Source organism: Sinocyclocheilus rhinocerous, unplaced genomic scaffold (genome assembly GCF_001515625.1).
Source record: "Sinocyclocheilus rhinocerous isolate Xijiao unplaced genomic scaffold, SAMN03320098_v1.1 scaffold2958, whole genome shotgun sequence".
NCBI classification, from domain to species: Eukaryota; Metazoa; Chordata; class Actinopteri; order Cypriniformes; family Cyprinidae; genus Sinocyclocheilus; species Sinocyclocheilus rhinocerous.
In genome coordinates, this window is record NW_015666485.1 from 177,205 (window position 1) to 192,009 (window position 14,805).

A 14,805-nucleotide genomic window follows, 5' to 3' on the forward strand; every position below is an offset into this window, starting at 1 on the left:
TCCAAATGAAGTTCTTAGCAATGCATATTACTAATCAAAAATTAAGTTTTGATATATTTACAGTAGGAACATGGGACATGATCTTTACTTAATATCCTAATGATTTTTGGCGATAATTCGATCATTTTGACCCATACAATGTATTGTTGGCTATTGCTACAAATATAACCGTGCTACTTATGACTGCTTTTGTGCTCCAGGGTCACATTTTTCAAATATGTTTAAATCATTTTTGTCTTTTTATATTTTATTATTTCATATATTTTTTTTCTATTTTTGAATAGATATTGTGTAAATTGTTGTGTTTGTCTTTACTCTTATTAAACAGAGTTGTTTCAAATAAATGTTTAAATTATTTTAAATATGATTTTTTTTTTAAATATATATATTGTGTTAAATTTTGTGTACATTTTATTTGCTGTCATGATAAATATCCAAACATATGTTATCCTTTAGCTTCACGCTGTTTTCCTGTCACTCAACAGGTGGTGTACGTCACTGCGACCTTCCCATATGTTATGCTGTTGATTTTACTGATCAGAGGGGTCACACTGCCGGGAGCATCCCGTGGGATCCAGTTCTATCTTTATCCCGACTTAGGACGGTTAGCGGACCCACAGGTATCATAATTTTCATCTACTGCAGTTCTGACTTGAAAATTATTCTTGTCATGACTAGAAAGGGACATTCTGAACTAGCAAAAATGGGCAAAAATCTGATTGGTTTTAGTCTAGGATTTTGTTTCGGTAATTCTTCTGGACACTAGCGAACTGTTTTCTCTTAAAAATGCCGTGTCTCGAGTCGAAAGGTCACGTGATTTGTCTACCCAGGTGCTTTAGTCGAGGCCCGGAGCAGGATGCCCAGCAGGGAAACATTGTTTTCTGTACTTCTTTGATAGCGTCCATCTGTGCGTTTGACCTTTGATCCGACTTTCACATCTGTGTCACTAGAAGAACCCACAAACCCACGTGATATCTGAGAACAGGCCACGGCACGGCCACCCAGATACATCCCAGCATTCCTTAACATCAGAACAGCTTAAAACCTCTTCTGGTAAATCTCTGTCTAGCGACAAAAGCATTTTTGGTTGGATTTGAGAGATAGCATTGGGTGTGTTCGCATGGTTTCATCTTAGGAGTATTAAAGTGAGGCCAGTTAAAAAAAAATCGAATGGGTTTACATGAACAGCTAGTCAAAGTTTGGCATTTTTGGTTGGATTTGAGAGAGAACATTAGTTGTGTTGACATTATTTCATCTTAGCAATATAAAAATGAGGCCAATTCAATAAAATCTTTGGGTTTAGGCAAACAGTTAGACAAAGTTTGGTATTTTTGGTTAGATTTGAGAAATGGCATTGGTTGTGTTGATGTTGTTTCACCTTAGAAGTATTAAAATGAAGCCAGTTCAACAAAATCTTATGGGTTTACATGAGAAGCTGGACCAAGTTTGGTATTTTTGGTTGTTTTTGAGAGATGACATTGATTTTATTCACATTATTTTATCTTAGAAGTATACAAATGAGGCCAATTCAACAAAACCATAAGGATTTACATAAACAGGTAGACAAAGTTTGGCATTTTTGGTTGGATTTGACACATGGCATTGGTTGGGTTGATGTTGATTTATCTTTTGAGTATAAAAATGAGGCCAATTCAATAAAATCTTAGGGTTTAGGCAAACAGTTAGACGAAAATTGGTATTTTTGGTTAGATTTGAGAAATGGCATTGGTTGTGTTGATGTTGTTTCACCTTAGAAGTATAAAAATGAGGCCAATTCAACAAAATCATATGGGTTTTGCAAACAGCCAGACCAAGTTTGGCAATTAAGATTGGATTTAATAGAAATCATTGGCTATGTTGACTTTTTCATCTTAGAAGATTCAACAAAATCTTATGGGTTTAAGCAAACAAGTATACACCTTTGGCATTTTTGGTTGTATTTCAGAGATAACATTGGCTGTGTTGACGTTTCATCTTAGAAGTATATAAATGAGGCCAATTCAACAAAATATAATGGGTTTACGTGAACAGCTAGACAAAGTTTGGCAATTTTGGTTATATTTAAGAAATTGCATTGGTTGTGTTGATGTTGTTTCATCCTTGAAGTTTCAAAATGAGGCCAATTCAACAAAATCTTAAGGGTTTACATGAACAGGTAAAGAAATGTAGGCATTAATGGTTGGATTTGAGCAATAGCGATTGCTGTTTTTTCATCTCTTGATCTTAGATGTAAAAACAAAGCCAAAATCATCAGATAACAAGGTAAACAGTTTGACAAGATTGGTCAAATGAGTGATCGAGGACAGTTTCTATAAAAAGCAACATAAATTGACATTCATAACCCATTTTAATTCTTTAAAGGTTGGATTTGTGAGATAATGGCTGCTGTTTTGACATCTCTTGGTCTTAAATGTATACAAATGAGGCCAAAATAAATGAAAATTTAGTTAGAAAAGCAAAGAGTTGGCCAAGGTTAACTGGTGATCTAAGACTTCCAAAACTTGAGTATCATAGGTCAAACTGTTAAGTGGTGTTCATAAGCCATTTTAATTCTGTAAAGTGTTGTAGGGTATTCAACAATATTCCATGTTAACTTCAACCTCAAAGAAAGAAGCATAAGTCGTCTCTTTTTGGTCAATATGGACATTTTGGTTGGATGTGAGAGATAACCATTGCTGTGTTGAGGTCATTTCATCTCAGAAGTATAAAATGAGGCCAATTCAACAGAATATTGTAGGTTTATGTGAACAGCCATATAAAGTTTGTGAAATCAAATTGATCTAAGGCTCCAAAAACTTGAGCATCATGGGCCAGATTCTTTAAAATCAATGTGAATCAACATTCATAACTCATTTTAATTTGGTCTTTGATGTGTAAAAATGAGGCCACAATTCTTGAACCCTTCAGCAAGAAAAGTAAATGGTCGGTCAAAGTTAGTGAAATCAGTGATCTAAGGTTTGAACATTTTAAGCATCATGGGTCAAATCTCATGTCTTGTTAGGACATCAGTGGTGTTTTTAGCACAGTTCTAGACCTCAGGTGATAAATGTGAGGTTTTAAGGGAAGTGTGAGGAATTTTCCCAATGGAAAAACACAGTTTCTTCTTCACGTAATCCTGGCTACAGAAATGCGATCGAACACATGATTTTCACTTGAAGGACCAAAGCATTATCTAGAGACCAATCACTCTTTTGAGCAATAAGCAGTAGTTTTTATAGGACAGAGGTCCTGTACAGCATGGGTGTGTCACGTTTTAGCATTTTGTGTCATAAATGCTTTAATACGTCCACATCGCCCGTGGCAGCACATGAACGACCTGATTTACGAAAGACAGAAACCACTGTGAGTCACGACAGAGCGTTTGATTGACAGGCTAACAGGAACACTACTGTCAGCATGTTTTTTTTCCCAGATCATGTCTAAACCCGTTTCAGGCATTTAAGACTAATAAACAAGAGGTTACACAAGCTCTAGGAATCCTACGACAGCTCTAGTCTTTCATCTTGTCCATTCAAGCTTATTACCTGAAGCCAAATTAGTTAGTTAAAGCTGCGAAAGACGTCACAGGTAATTCCCGTCACTCAGAATTTGACACGTTCTGCTGTAGTGTACATTGTGTTTGTGATATTTGATGTCATGGAGGTTAAATAATCATAAGTAACCAACACGGCTAATAAAACAAATGAAAATGAAACGATATCATGTGAATCCAAAAAAGCTATAGAGCACAAATGTGATTTTAAACAACGTTTAAAAACAGTAAGAAATGGATGAATTAGAAAGGAAATTTATTTTCTCTATTTATTTGATTGCACATCAGTATATTACAGCTGTGATGGTATTTTAAAAGTCAAAACGTCTCTTTTTCTGGTTTCAGGTGTGGATGGACGCAGGCACGCAGATCTTTTTCTCATACGCTATATGTTTAGGTTGCCTCACTGCACTCGGAAGCTACAATAAATACAACAACAACTGCTACAGGTGAGAAAATGGTCAAAAAACATCAGCGTCCATGAGACATACTGTGAAATGTGTCTTTTGTGTATCAGTGTGTATCAGCATCAAGACACTTAATAATAGCAATCCGATGCATATCAAATATACTCTTGCAGTTGTGGCCTAATGGTTAGAGAGTCAGACTTGTAACCCAAAGGTTGCAGGTTCGAGTCTCAGTACTGGCAGGGATTTAGGTGGGGGGAGTGAATGAACAGTGCTCTATACACCACTCTCTTCCACCTTCACCAAATGCAGAGCACAAATTCTGAATATGCGTTAACATACTTGCTCGTCACATCTCTCACTTTCTCTTGAGGAATGAATTATGTATGTTTGATTTAGGAATGGGCATCATTCAGAATTCTGGTTCCTTAATGGCTCCATTAATTAATCTTTTAGTGCTTTTAAGGAATAAATATTTGGAAAAAAACAAATGCACTTCCACTGGCAAATAGTAAGATTTTTTTTATTATTATTATCTCTTATTTTTCTTATTTACTACAATAATGAGTCAATATAAACAGTTTTTGAGTCTTTTTAGAGGCGGCATAAATGCAATCCAATAATTGTCCTTAAGTATATATTAAGCAGCTAAATAAAAACATGCATTCATTAATATTTATAAGATACCACAGAAAGAAAAGAAAAAACGTGTAAATCTTTGACTGTAAGTAACAATGGTTCACTAACTACACTGATTTAAATCTCTGATTTAAACTGTGTTTGATTCACTAAAAAGATTTGACTCTTTAGAATCATTTGGTTCAATATCTTTTATTTTTTTCTTTCTTTTTTTTTAAAAGAACCGGTTCTGAATAAGAGCCAATTTTTGGTACTGTAGAAAAAATGTTGTCTGGAAAATAGTTTTTTTTTTCCCCACAAGTCCCTCATCAGACCGTGTGTTATGACAGAATGAGGGAAGGAGAGAAAGGAAACTTGTTTGTCTCATTGTTTCTCGTTGCTCCTCTGAATTTCATTCTATTGCTACATGCCATTGCTTTATATTAGACTAAACAGCTGAGATTCTCATTTTCCAGCGAGTAAGTATATAAAGTCCTAAACTTGAGAAATATGTAGCGCTGTGATTCATCTGGACCATGTGGTTTCACCCTTTGAAATCCAATCACTTCAAATTGCTTTCATCTTTGCAGGCACTTTTTCATAACATAAGCTTTTTCTTTGTGTTTGTCTGTTTTTAGGGATTCTTTGGCCCTGTGTTTCCTGAACAGCGGAACCAGTTTTGTCGCTGGTTTTGCCATCTTCTCGATTCTCGGCTTCATGTCTTATGAACAGAACGTCCCAATTTCAGAAGTGGCTGAGTCTGGTGGGTGCAACCGAATTTTATAAAGTAACCAAAATATATAAAAAATAAAATAAAAATTATGTTTTTATACACTTGCAAGTTTAAAATTTTACATAAAAAATATAATTTTATACAATTTTATAAAATATAAAATTATGTGTTTGTGTGTGTGTGTATATAATGTGTATGATTTATGTAATATTTTTATTACATTAAATAAATTTGATCATTTTATTACATTTTATAAATGTTTTTACACACGTATAGCCTATACATGTATACATTGCAATTTTGTATATATATATATATTTTATAGCAATGTTTCTACACCACTTTGTTTTTCAGTGTAGTAAACCATAAAATGTTCCAGTCGGGTATTTTTAGATAATTGACCTTTAGCTCACAAACACACTGAAATCTCTGTCTGTCCCAGTGCACACATTTGTCTGGGGTCAAGTTTGTTTGTAAATGACCCTTTTTTTCTTTTAATATGTCAAGGTCTGTTTAGTCAGTTTTTTTCTCTAAATGGCAGAGGGTTCATTTTTCAGACAGTGCACTTGTTCTTTTGGGCTCCATATGATGCTTATTAATTAAAAAAGACAACACAGAATTTATTAAAATATTAGTGTTAACGTATTCAACTGATTAGACGTGCTTTTTGATTACTAAAATTTAATTAAACCATTAAAACGGAATGAGGAAAACTTAAAATGGAAATCACAGAATTAGGGGAAAAATAAAACTGAATTTGGGGGAAAAACATATTTAATAGGGCTCTAAAAATTAAATTTCTGTTAAACTTTTAATAAATTGTTGTTAAAATTGTACAGGTTTTATGACTTAAATTAGACATGCTTTTTTATTGCTACAATGACATTTTACATTTAAAACGAAATCCTAAACAATTAAAATGCAAGAAGAAAAAAACGGAACAAAATAAAATGGAATAAAATTTTGGGACAAAATAAAACGGAATACATAGGGCCCTACATTTCAACATTTTATTCTGTGCATAATCCTGAATCATGATTTGAAAATGTTTGCATACAGTGTAATATTAAGCCCCAAACTGACAAATAATTACTCAAGTGGCTAGTAAAAATCAATAAGCCACAAGAAACACAGATTTGTTCATCTGCTCTAGTTCGTGTGTGTGGAGAGTCTGGTCACGGCTATGGTGGACATGTACCCGACTTTCTTCCGGCAGAAGAACCGCAGAGAGCTGCTCATCCTCGCCGTGGCCATCGTGTCCTTCCTCGTGGGTCTCATTATGCTCACAGAGGTACTGGACCAACTCATCTGACTCTGATCATTTTATCAATTGATTTATATAATTGGCAGATTTATAAATTGTCTCTGTCTGTCTGTCTGTCAGGGTGGAATGTATGTCTTCCAGCTGTTTGATTACTACGCAGCCAGTGGGATGTGTTTGCTATTTGTAGCTGTTTTTGAGACCGTCTGCATCGCTTGGATATACGGTGAGACTCCTGTTATATTGCCATGCTGTTTAGAGCCTGTGCATTTGGTGCAGGAAGCAAGAAAATGCCAGTTTTAAAGGGGTCATATGATGCGATTTCAAGTTTTCCTTTCTCTTTGGAGTGTTACAAGCTGATTGTGCATAGATAAGATCCCTGAAGTTGCAAAGACTAAAGTCTCAAAACCAAAGAGAATAATGTACAGTATTTGAAAAATAATGTGTTTTTTGAACATTAAAGCATGTCAACATATTCTGTTACACCAAATACACAAAATAATGATCTTTAAAAAAGCATCATATGACCCCTTTAAAATATTATTTCAATTAAATTACATAAATGCTAAAATATTTAATTTGCAAGGCAGCTAATTAGGTTTTGAAACAGTACTAATCTGTTATCTGGCACATTTTCTTTTCGGTAATTTCCTTGCTTTTCTTTGTTGCTTCTCAGGTGCTAATCGGTTTTATGACAATATTGAGGACATGATTGGTTACCGTCCTGGGCCTTATATTAAATACTGCTGGCTCTTCTTCACCCCAGCCACATGTTTTGTGAGTCATTTACCTTTTACACCTTATTTACCTTCAAAAATAAGAGAGTAAACTTAAAGTTTTTTTTGTAACCTTAAATATCCTTTTCAAGTAATTTTTTAAACCTCTTTAGATTACTTTGTTTTAAACCTCCTATAAGTTTGTTTTTATTTTTATTCTAATATATTTTATAAAATTAATTTAATTCAAGTAATTTAATGCATTTTAAGGCTCTAAATTACTCAATTATAGCTGACTTAAAGATTAAAAAAAAATTTCAAATAATTTTTAAATGTCACAGAACCTAGAGCAACTTTTGTGAGGTTAATTTAAAGATGCATTAAGTACCAAGTTCTTGGGCTTTATAGTGACATCTACTGGTGTGGATGCATCACGATGCAACAGCAAAAGACTTTGGTTGCTGATGCATTTGTAGAAACTCTCCCTTTCTAAAGATTTGAATTCACTTTAGTTTTACGATCAACCGCTCTAATCTTATTTCCTCCGCTGCTTGTCTTAACAGGGTACGTTTGCGTTCTCCCTGATCAAATACACTCCTCTGAAGTATAATAACGAGTATATGTACCCGTGGTGGGGTTACGCACTTGGCTGGCTGCTGGCGCTCTCCTCTATGATTTGCATCCCGCTGTGGGTTGTTTCTAAACTGAGCATGGCCAAAGGTTCACTGAGAGAGGTGAGTCTGACGTAACAGAAGAAATAGCATGCTGAAATACTGCTCTTATCATTTCTGCAGTATTTAGCTTGTATAACATATGCATTATCCTTGCTTGTATGCATATCCTTTTTGATTTACAATTTGATTACACTGGCAAAAGTTACACAAAATTATAATTAAAATACAAATATATATATATATAGATTATATATATTTAAATATTTTAATTATTTGTATGTGTATATAATAATATATATATATATATATATATTGTTTACATAATATATGTGTGTGTACTGTGTATATTTATTATGTATATGTAAATACACACACATACAGTATATACCGGTATATTGAAAATATTTACATGTATTTACGTGTATATATTTATAGTAATATAATTTATATCTAGTTAATATATAAACATAACATATTTTCTTAAATATATACTGTATGTGTGTGTATTTACATATACATAATAAATTTGTGCACTACTGTACATATTTTAACAAATGCATAGAGAAAAAAATGCATACTATGCAAAAATATGCAAACTATTATCATTGGCTAAGTACTATGTTATTCCAAACCTCTCCGCTTTTTCTCCTCAGCGTTTCCACGAGCTCATCACGCCCTCACCGGACCTCCCCAAAACCAGACGAGAGCAGGAGAAACTTCAGGCCATCTTTGCAGCCGACGGCGACACTCTTCGTCAGCGAGGCGGTCCGACTAAAGACGGGTACTTCCCTGTCGGCGAGAAGGAGTCGCACTGTTAGCCCAGCCGTCCCGTGATGGACCACTGTATGTTTCCCCGAGGGTGGTGCTTCTAAACCTTCCCATGATACCTCACACAGTACTGGCAGCCAAATAAGCATTACGACAGACACGCCAGGGTGACGCTCCAGCTCTCCTCGGTCTGAGAGGGGATTCTCTCTGTTCTCATTGACCAGAGCACACAAAAACACACTTTGTGTCAATATTATAGACAGCAGAATGTCACAATGTAATCACTTATTTTAAACGTGATATTGGAGAGAAAGCTTAGGGTTAGCTAGCGTTACTTCTAATTTATGTCTTAACTACGCCACAAAAGTGTAGACCCATGCACGGTCAAATATCATTGGATACGCATTATTGGCAAGTCTCTACAGGCAAAAACATTTTTCATGCACTGGTCAATATTGAGATTTTGGGCTATCTGGCTTTCCATAATATGTTTCTGATTAATGGAAAGAAAACATCTAAAATACACTTTGAAGTTTTTATTACACTTTATCTATTTGCATCTGAGGATTTAAATTACAATACATATTTTTTTGTGGCCATTTTCTCGAAATGAGATTTTTCTCCACTTACAGTAAGTAGTACGTACTTACACCAAACTTAACAGTTTTTTTCATATTTATATTCTGAAGGTTTTTATAGAGGGGTTTGTTCATATGTCATTCGGTTGATTTTATACATTTTATTCCTAAAAACATGGTGAAATTATTATTTTTTTCTGTCTGTTGACAGTTTTTTCTGCTTTATGGAGTGATAAAAAGAGAAGGAAAAAATCCCCTCTGTAATATCTGGACCTGACTGTATGTATTTGATTCACCTGGGGTGTCTGGCCTTAAATGAAATATGGTCTGATTTGCGTGAGTATTTTTGCTTTCAGTGTGGATTTTGTGTTATCTTGTGCTTCTATGATATAAAATTCTGCTCTCAGTAATATTGACACAACAGTTGAACTTCTACGATCTAAACCTGGCCAAATATGAGCGATACCAGTAGATTCTGAAAGGTTGAAGTGAAACAGGAAAATTCTCTGTAACACACCCAAAGCCTCTTGGATCTTAAAATGACGCAGTGAAGGGTTGGATCTGCATAAGCTTATTTTTTCATCATTTATTCACCCTCATGTCATTCCAAACCTGTATTTCTTTAGCTTTATTTCTTCAGTGGAACATAAAAATACCCCTGGTCAGTGTTTTTATTGTGAGCAAAAGTGCAGTTTGGAGGTCTTATTTTATCTTAGTTTCAGGCTGTAAGCATGTCTTGAACATTGGGTTGAACTTTAATTTTTTTTTTTTTTTTTTTTTTTTTTTTCTGTTACAAATTATTTAAAGGGATTACAGATTTGAAGGGAATAACGAAAAATAAAGATAGTAGTAAAAGAACAAACCTATTGTAAGTAATCATTTGAACTATTTCCTACTATGTTAAAACATACACATTTACTCTTAATCGTATGCCTAATATGACTACGTTAAATGGCTTTGTTAAAGGGGTCCTATTATGCTCTTTTACAAAGTCTTGATTTTGTTTTGGGTTGTCTTTCACATTCAATTACGAAGTATTACATGAATTATCTAAATTGCATAGGCTTTTTTTCAATTCAAAACGGCCGATTTTGACAAGAAACTAGAATATTGTGCATGATCGCTGGATATTACTTACATTTCTATCATTAAACAGTTGTCACATATTAAATGTTTGCCGCCTTATATCTTACCTCCAGCTCGTCGACCGTTAAAATGAAGCGCCGCGCGGGAATTCATGTTCCGCTTCTGTGAACGGTAAGCCCCGCCTTCTTTGATTTGATTGGCCATCGCAAACATTTTGACATTGACGAGCGCGGTTAGACCAGTGAAGCGGATAATCCTAATATTTTTTTTTTTTTTTTTTATATAACTATTTCATTTCATTTACATTTTTTTTGGCTCTGATTCCATGTAAAAAACAAAAAAAAACTCAAAGGAGTTTGGAATGATATGAGTCATCAAATAATAATTAACCTACATTTTTTTTAAGATGAACTATTTTTCCCGTCAAACCCTTTGCCCAGCAGGTGGTAGAGTAGAACACCATCAAAGTGGATGTTGGAAATAGAAACCGGAGTGTCTTTTAGGACTGTTTCAGTTCAAACAATCAATGCATCTGCTTTCTAAGGAAGCAAATTAGTGTTTTTTTTAAGTAGGCTATCCATGTGGATGTGCATCATAAATACAGCAAAGCCTGGGGTTTTATACTCAGAACTATCTTGCGTGAGTTATAAATGCCTATGAAGGTTTAGACTATAGCCTACAGATCTGATAGTATTACATGCAGGAGTACAAAGGTACTGTTTTGAGGTGATGTGAAACAATTTACAGTGTTACACTGGGTCATTCATCATTTTTGTGCACTTGTTTAAGAATATTTTAGGATATAAATCATTGCATCTCATGATTTGGAACTTTATTAAAGCGGCGTACGATTGTCTTGTAGAATGTGCTGTTTAACAAATGTGATAAATGTATGAAATTTTAACATCTGCACATATCAATCAGATTGCATATTGAGGACCAATCAGATGTATTTCTTTTTCCTTGTTTTCACTGGTTCATGTTTTCATCATGTATATGAAGTGTTGGAAGTGTCCTGTGAAAGCAGACCACCAGCAGTCTTTGTGTATATAACCTGTACAGAACGGTTTGGGTTTTACAACTTTGTAAATTGAGCCAGATATACTGTATTACTCATGTACATTACATCAATAAATAGAAGCAACTATTATGCACATGTTTGAGAAATCTATTGTAATTAGAGACACACATATTAAACTTTTTTTTTGCATTTGCACACAAGAAACAAAAGCTCTCTAAAGAGCAAACACAATATAGAGAGGTTAAATATGATAAAATATCAATGATAACTTAAGTAAATAATGTCATAAGAATTTGCTGATGCATTAAATTAGTTGCAACAAGCGTAAATATTTTTGTTAACTTTGTTAATACAAGATTTCGTATATTAAAGGGTTAAAAATCTTTGTTTGTGTTCTACTGAAGAAACAAAGTCACCTACATCTTGGATGCCCTGGGGGTAAGCAGATAAACATCACATTTTCATTTTTGGGTGAACTATCCCTTTAAAGCCTTTTGAAAACTTGACATAGTGCTAAACTAATAATGTAAATGTAAATGCATATCTCTGATGAGAACATTGAACTCCTAAATTACATGCTTACACATAGGTTTTTTTTTTCAAAATGAAACTTTATTTACATTCGCATGAACACGAATGTATAAGACCAAAAAAAAAAAAAAAGTTCTCTAAGGAGCAAAAACATAATATATAGGTGTTAAATATGAGACAATATCAGCGGTAAATAATGTAATGTACAGGTGCATGAAATTAATTGCAAAATAAGCTTATTATTAATGGTTTTCATTAGTGTAAGATTTATTGCATTAAAATCTTTCTGTACTTAAATGTACTCTTCTCATGTAAGTGTTTTTGAATTAAAAGTAAATGTATAATAATGTAAAAGCAGTTCTCTGGTGAGAATATTGCAACCCTAAATTACATGCATGCTTGCAAGCACATTCCTGTACATATTACTTTTTACATTGCATGTTTTTTAAAAATATTTTTTTACATATATATTCTTAACACACAACCCTTTCAAGGAGCAAAAACAAGAGGCTAAATATAATAAAAGATCAACAACAAAGTAGGTAAATGGTGTGAAATATGGCATTTACGGATATTTTAAAAGCTTTGAATGATTTATAGTTTTACTTTAGCGTTTTCTCTTGAGGTAAACTTAGCCTACATTTAAAATAGAGCCAACTTTTTTAATCGTACGGGCTTTAAAAAAAATACAGTTGAATATAATTTACTTCTAAATGTTTGGTTTTATGAAATTTTCTAGTAGACAGGGCACATTAAATAAAGCGATGTCTCCTTTCATTGGTCACTTTTCCCAGACCCCTGGCGTCCAGCAGCCAATGAAATCGTTGCAGCGCCGCTGAGCGCCTCGCGGGGGCGCCATAGCCCCTCCCCCGCTGCGGACCGGTCAGTGTTTACGGAAGTGACGCCTGACGTGACGTGTCATTTTCCGCACAGGCATTATGGGCTCCAGGAATGAAGAAAAATTCATGAAACTCAGGCGAGAAGCGCGCTTATAGATGATATATGTCATAAAGATCATCTCGACCGTAACGATCAGCATGATTATGGTCATGTGTATGACGCTCAGCAGCGTTCGCGGCTGAACACAGACACGTTTATTGATGTGTGTGCAGCGTCGAGGGTTTGTTTATGTGTCTCGCGCTGGAACCGAAACATCCCAGTCGGCTTTAATTGATTTATTAATCATTCGTTAGAGTTGAATTAGTGTGGAATGAGTGTGAAGATGTCGACCAGCAGCCCCGAAGCGGTGAAGAAACTCCTGGAGAACATGCAGGCGGACCTGCGCTCTCTGTCCATGGAGTGCAAGAAGAAATTTCCTCCTGTCAAAGAGGTACATACGCATATATATATATATATATATATATATATAAAAATATATACATACAGTGCGTACATATATGTGTATATGTGACTCTGTGAAATCCAGGCTAAAGTCTCAAAATCTAATTATGTGATAACAAGCATCAAAGTTTGATATCAACCATTAATTTCACTATAATTTCAATCTTTGACATGGCCTTACTCGGTCAATATTAAAGATATACTGGTTACATTTTCACAGAATGTTCTTTACCTTATGAAGGATGATTTTATGTAGAAAACAGTAAATCACAAAAAAATGACTTTAGCTGGGTTTTCACAGAGAGGGTCACAAATGCATATAAAATACACTTATATCTACGGGTTCATCTCTATAGGTATACGTATATCTGTATGTGTATGATATATGCACGTCAACTGTTATTGACAGTTAAGGGCTTAACTGGACTGAATGTACATATATGCACATGAAAAACTGTATAAAGTATATTATAGTAATTATATGTATATAATATATTTATTATATAATGGTATTATATAATAAATATTGTTCAGTACAATGTTAATTAAATATTAAATAAAATGACATTAAAATTATATAATTTTTTTAATAAAAATTTGGCCAATATGTATTCCACTGCTACACATAAAAATAGATTTAAAAATATTAATATATAATTTTATAATTAGGGAATAGTTTATTAAATATTATTAAATAAAATTCATTTAAATTTAAATTAGACAACATTTTTATTTAATTGAAATTAGATACAAATTGACCAATATTCCTCTGCTACATTTAAAATGTGTTTTTAAGCAGTATCAAGAAAGACAGATATATAATACATATGTGCATGGGATCTAAACATTGACAGTTAAGGGCTTGACTGGACTTTATGAACATGTAAAAAAAAGATAAAATATATCTTATTAATTTATATATAATATAGCTTAATATACTTTATAATATAGCTTTACATATAATGGAATAATTAGGGAATTCAATACAATGTTAATTGAATATTAAATAAAATTCATTTAAATAAAAATTAGACACTTAATAATGTGTGTATTAGACACTCCTTAAATCTGTGTGACGTGTCAGAAAGACGCATTATGTCATTGTTACTGTCCACTTAAAGTGTCACACATCTGAATGCAGATTCACTGATGTATCCAGGTGTGGGGTTGAACTGTATCTCACTCAAAGACTATAGAATACCCTTAAAGGGACTTTGTCTCACTTCAGTGAGTGAATGAATCATGTGATGAACTGAGCTGTTTTTTGAATGGCTCACACTCTACAGTGAGCTAATGTGGCTTTTTGCACAATATGATTGTGTCTGTTACTGGTGTATTATATTTTTATATGCAATGGTCGTAGTTTCTTATAACTATAAGTTTTTGTGATTTTGTGATGTGGTGCTTGAAATGTGTGCTGTTGTAGTTTGTTTGTTGTCCTTCAGAATCATGTAAAAAAAAACGATATTTGAAGTTGTTGAATAGCCAATTAATACTTCTTAGTTAAACTTAGTTAGACTTCTGAATTATATTACTTAA

At 33.7% G+C, this 14,805-nt stretch overlaps 2 protein-coding genes across 2 annotated transcripts in view; both read left to right on the plus strand.

Annotated features, from left to right (window-relative positions):
* Positions 1 to 9,177, plus strand: part of LOC107732343 (sodium- and chloride-dependent GABA transporter 2-like) — a 24,754-nt gene extending 15,577 nt beyond the window's left edge. Inside the window, exons 7-15 of the mRNA XM_016543638.1 lie at positions 486 to 620; positions 3,878 to 3,981; positions 5,196 to 5,320; positions 5,733 to 5,755; positions 6,444 to 6,581; positions 6,675 to 6,777; positions 7,228 to 7,328; positions 7,831 to 8,001; positions 8,595 to 9,177. Coding sequence (XP_016399124.1) covers positions 486 to 620; positions 3,878 to 3,981; positions 5,196 to 5,320; positions 5,733 to 5,755; positions 6,444 to 6,581; positions 6,675 to 6,777; positions 7,228 to 7,328; positions 7,831 to 8,001; positions 8,595 to 8,759 — 1,065 coding nt within the window. The 3' untranslated portion in view covers positions 8,760 to 9,177. The remainder of the gene's footprint in view (positions 1 to 485; positions 621 to 3,877; positions 3,982 to 5,195; positions 5,321 to 5,732; positions 5,756 to 6,443; positions 6,582 to 6,674; positions 6,778 to 7,227; positions 7,329 to 7,830; positions 8,002 to 8,594) is intronic.
* A 3,659-nt stretch (positions 9,178 to 12,836) lies between these two features.
* LOC107732344 (protein MON2 homolog) overlaps positions 12,837 to 14,805 on the plus strand; it is a 16,963-nt gene continuing 14,994 nt past the window's right edge. The window contains exon 1 of the mRNA XM_016543640.1: positions 12,837 to 13,255. Within this exon, the coding sequence (XP_016399126.1) occupies positions 13,136 to 13,255 (120 nt within the window). The 5' untranslated portion in view covers positions 12,837 to 13,135. The remainder of the gene's footprint in view (positions 13,256 to 14,805) is intronic.